The following is a 4,812-nucleotide window of genomic DNA, read 5'->3' on the forward strand; positions in this document are numbered from 1 at the left end:
ACGGAACAGTAGATGGGCAGTCTGAATCTAGCTTCTGACTCGAACGTACGAAAAGCGGTTTTAACTGCTATCAACTCTGCCAAGATACTTGCATGTACTAACAGCAGTTTTAACTGCTATCAACTCAGCCAAGATATGCCAGAACAGTGATTTTCACTGCTATCAACCAAGCTGAACTAAATACATGCTTTCTCCGCATATAACTCGTAGCTAGTTATACATGTTTGTAATGTAGCGATATGTTTCGATGTCCGATCAACACAGTATCACTTATGCTAAATAAATGAAATTATACTCTGATTACCGAGTCTCTGCAGACCAACTCACTATGACAGGATACATATCCACTACACTATCATACAAACTGTCATGTGTTTTCAATCTTTCATGAAAACATATCTTGCCATTGTGCTGATCATGTTTGTAAGACTATGTTTGTGAAAGGAAGGGCATCTAACCATAGAAAATCTGCCTCAATAAATTTTGTCTGACCCATGCAAGGATGGAAAAGTAGACATAAAAAGAATGATGATGATGAATATATCTTCCTCATCCCCTCCTCCTCATCACAATAATCCTTATTACTATCATCACTCTCATCATCATTTTATGTCTTCTTTCAATGCTGATACGAGTTGGATAGGTCAACAGGTTCTGATGAATGGAGGATTAAATTGGGCTGCAATGTCTCTGTTTTGGCATGGTTTCTATGGCTGGATGCCTTTCCTAACATCAAGCATTTCACAGAATGTACTGAGTGCTTTCTTTGTGGAATCAGCTTATTTGCCTTTCAGTCACATGGACCCTAAAGTGCCTATTGAATAGGAGAGAGTGTATTGATTCTAGGTAAGGTGTTGAGAAAGGGCAAAGTATGATGAGAGGAACAAATGATGAAAGGGAGAATAACAGTGAAGACACTACTGGAGGAGAGTGGAAAGGTTATGGGAAAGGAAGAAAGGGTTAGTGTCAGAAGTGGTAAGGGTGAGGAGGAGGAATGTGTAGGATATATCCACTGATATTTTGTATTATAAGGGCGAATTAGGGTAGAAGGTATGAGGGGAAGTGAGATAAAGAGCCAGAGGATGAGGGCACAGTGGCTGAAAACAGTGGAAGCATTGAGAAAAAAAAGGCTGAAAGACACTATGAAGATGCAGAGAATGCAACAAAAGCAGTGAGAAATAAAGAGAAGCTAGAGAGAGGATGTGCGTGAATATATGTATGTATACACACACACATGTGCACGTGTGCGTGCACACACACACACACACACAAATATATATACAAATACATACAATAAAAATGTTAAATCATTAACATATATGCTCACATAAAAGGGAGATTGAGAGAGAGAGAAGAGATGCAGAAAATTGAAAGCTGACATACTTTCAATATCAATATTGTACTATATATCATACATTATTACACAGGAAGACAACTAGAGATCATTAGGAAATGAGCTTATGTGACTTCATTATGAGATTTAATTGAATTATGTACAATGATTATTACTCACACATTTGAAATTAAGGGTATTTTGTCGCTTGGGAAAATAAGTGAAGTGTTGAGTGTATCATTTTGTGGTTGGACAATACATTGAGTATCTGTTGAAGAGAAGAGAAGAGAAGAGAACCTCAATAATGAATGAACAAAAGAAAAAAAAAGATTTGATTCTAGATGCAAAGTAATTGGTAATAGTTAAGGGGGTACATTTGTTGTAAATGAACCAAAGGCTGGTATTCAATAACATACATTGATATTCTTATTACTATGATCAAAAGGTATTTACAAATGGAATGATGGGATTTTATATCACTATCTAAATCACCAAAATTCAAAGATTCATCTCTTACTTGCTGTCAGTTATTAAATTGAATTTTAGCCAAGAAAAATGACACTGAGTTTTATAAGCTGAAGTACAATCTTTGCAATTTTTTTTTTTTTATGAAGTTGTAACTAGGTTACTGACTGTAAAATAATTATGTGTCTAAGAACATTTTTTGAATGATGGTGTTCTGAGAAAATATGGTGTAAAAGTAGCATTTTGTCATTCACAGTAAAATATTGTTCCTCTGTATATGTACTGTGTGACAACGGCTTACACCACTTAAATTTGAATATTTTTTCCCGATGTTTATATTCTTGCAACATATAATTTTAAAATATATCTATAACATAAAGTATTTAAAGACACAGACTTCACATTTAGTGACTACTTAAGTCTCAAAATTCTGCTCCAGTTGTATAAAGATTTTTTTCTGATGCACTTGTTATCTTATTTCATGAAATACACCAGATTATCCTATGAGTTAAAAGGTAGTGTGATGTTGATAGAGTTTACAGATGGAACATGAAAGCAGTAGTGAATAAAGTTATGACAATGAGAGCAGTAATTAAATTAACAGAGGATGTTATGAACCAACAAAGAAGTAATAACTAGTTAACAAGTTATTACTGTTCCTTTGACATATTTTAATCTTTTGATTTTGTCAACAATGATGATAAAGCTTTGATTATTGATGATGAAAATGATGATAATGAAGATGATAAAGATGACAAAAAGGCTGTTGAAGATAATATGACAATAAAAATAATCAAGATTATGAAAGTTTCAAAACAATGGACATACAATTGTGACCAACAATAATCAAATCACAACTATTGTCGTAACCAACTCGATAGAGGTTTGTGTGTCCAACGTCCCATTGCACTGAGACCCATCCATTTGAGGTTTTCTGATTTGTTACAGTTCCTAAGTTACCATTGCCGCCATCCTAAAATGAGATAATAAATCTATCTTTTAGTATCAATTTTAGATGAATGTCAGAAGGAAAAACATGGATGTGTGTGTGTGTGTGTGTGTAAATTGCAAAGGTTGATGGATGACTGAATTTCTATGATGGTGCCAGTAATCTGTGACCCAGTTTAGATATTTCACTTCAAAATATGAGACATATGCATCACAACTAATAATAAGGGTTTTCAAAATATGGCCTAATTAATCACACTCATACACACAAATGTATGTATGTATGTATATATGTATGTATGCATCCATGTATGTATGTATGTATGTATGTATGTATGTATGTATGTATGTATGTAAGGATGGATGGATGTTTGTCTTTCTAATTTTAGAGTTAATTAGCTTGGTAGCAAGGTTGTGAAGGAAAGCACATTCTTTTGTTTGTCATCCTTTAAACCTTAAGAAGTTTTGCAGATTTTTATTGTCCCAGATACTGTGTGTGTGATCATTTCTAGCATATGAATTAAGGATTTGCATCCTCTCCCCAAGAATCCAAGTTCAGCCAAAAGAGGTATGAAGCTGAAAGTGTATTTTGTGTACTGGGTTTGCAAACTCCTTATCAGCAGTCCATGGATATCCTCTTTCTCCTGTATTCTTGTGATCACATTGGTGTCCAGAGAGTAACTTATTTCCACAGGAGGGCATATTTTTTTCTTATGGCTCAGCCAAACTATGTCTGGCCAGTTGTGTTTTAACTTGGTGGCTGTTGTAATTTTTAAGCACCACCATTATTCTTTTGATGCATCTTTTGATGCATCTCTTCTATTTTAAAATTATTACAAAGCTTCCACTGAGGAGGAGCCTGTTTCCAACAAAGATACAAGGCTCCATCTTTGGGATGTAGTTAACAGAGACAAATTCACATTTGGAATTTGAGAAAAGTCTAGCATATTTTTACTGTTCCACTCAGATTGCACTTACAATGTATGAATTAGCTGGTTGATTTCTCTTTCTGAAAATCTCAGTTTATCCAGATTACTAACAAAACCTAGTGCTCCAATTATTATTGATATGAATATGAATTCATAGTCTGGATATAGAAGCTGGAAGTTTTGAAGCAGTTGTCCATAGATATCCTCTTTTTCTTTGATTTTCAAAGGGATATTTATATATACAGGGCAGCTGACCCCTATGATGGTACATAGCTTTACCCTTCTGTCCCAATCAACAATATCCAGCCTGTTATGTTTACATTTGACAGAAGTTTTGATGGGAATATTCCACCAGTATTCCTTGAGTTAGTGTTTATGAATGTATTCCATAATAGAGAGATTTTCTAAGTTTATTTGAGGACAGTCTTTTTTTGTGGATGGCATTGTAAATTGTTTTAGCAACAACATTGTGCCGCATAGAGAGGTAGTATTGTGATGACATGCTAATCACATGCGTAATGTCTTCCATAGAAATATGACATAGCCTACACATGCGGTTGCACCTTGGGATTACAAGAGCAACACTGTCTCTCTTGTTCATCAGGTACTTTGTGGCAATCTCCTGTTCCTGGATTGCAAACGCATAGCCTTCAAAGTATGATGTGATGTAGTGGTATATATGTCTGTATGTATGCATGTATGTATGTATGTACGTATGTACATATGTATGTACGTACGTATGTATGTATGTATATATGTATGTATCATCGTCGTCGTCGTCGTTTAACGTCCGCTTTCCATGCTAGCATGGGTTGGACGATTTGACTGAGGACTGGTGAAACCAGATAGCTCCAATCTGATTTGGCAGAGTTTCTACAGCTGGATGCCCTTCCTAACGCCAACCACTCAGAGAGTGTAGTGGGTGCTTTTACGTGTCACCCGCACGAAGGCCAGTCAGGCGGCACTGGCAACGGCCATGCTCTAAATGGTGCATTTCATGTGCCACCCGCACAAGAGCCAGTCCAAGGGCACTGGCAACGATCTCGCTCGAAAATCCCACAAAGTCCAGCCAGGCGGCACTGGCAACGGTCACTCTCAAATGGTGCATTTCATGTGTCACCCACACAAGAGCCAGTC

At 36.1% G+C, this 4,812-nt stretch overlaps 1 protein-coding gene across 1 annotated transcript in view; it reads right to left on the reverse strand.

Annotated features, from left to right (window-relative positions):
- The window catches only part of LOC106875589 (uncharacterized), a 135,876-nt gene that overhangs the window by 94,087 nt on the left and 36,977 nt on the right, over nt 1-4,812 (reverse strand). The window contains exons 3-4 of the mRNA XM_052970902.1: nt 2,627-2,771; nt 1,514-1,601 (exon numbers count right to left, since the gene is read on the reverse strand). Of these exons, the coding sequence (XP_052826862.1) occupies nt 1,514-1,601; nt 2,627-2,771 (233 nt within the window). The remainder of the gene's footprint in view (nt 1-1,513; nt 1,602-2,626; nt 2,772-4,812) is intronic.

Source organism: Octopus bimaculoides, chromosome 9 (genome assembly GCF_001194135.2).
Source record: "Octopus bimaculoides isolate UCB-OBI-ISO-001 chromosome 9, ASM119413v2, whole genome shotgun sequence".
Lineage (NCBI taxonomy): Eukaryota > Metazoa > Mollusca > Cephalopoda > Octopoda > Octopodidae > Octopus > Octopus bimaculoides.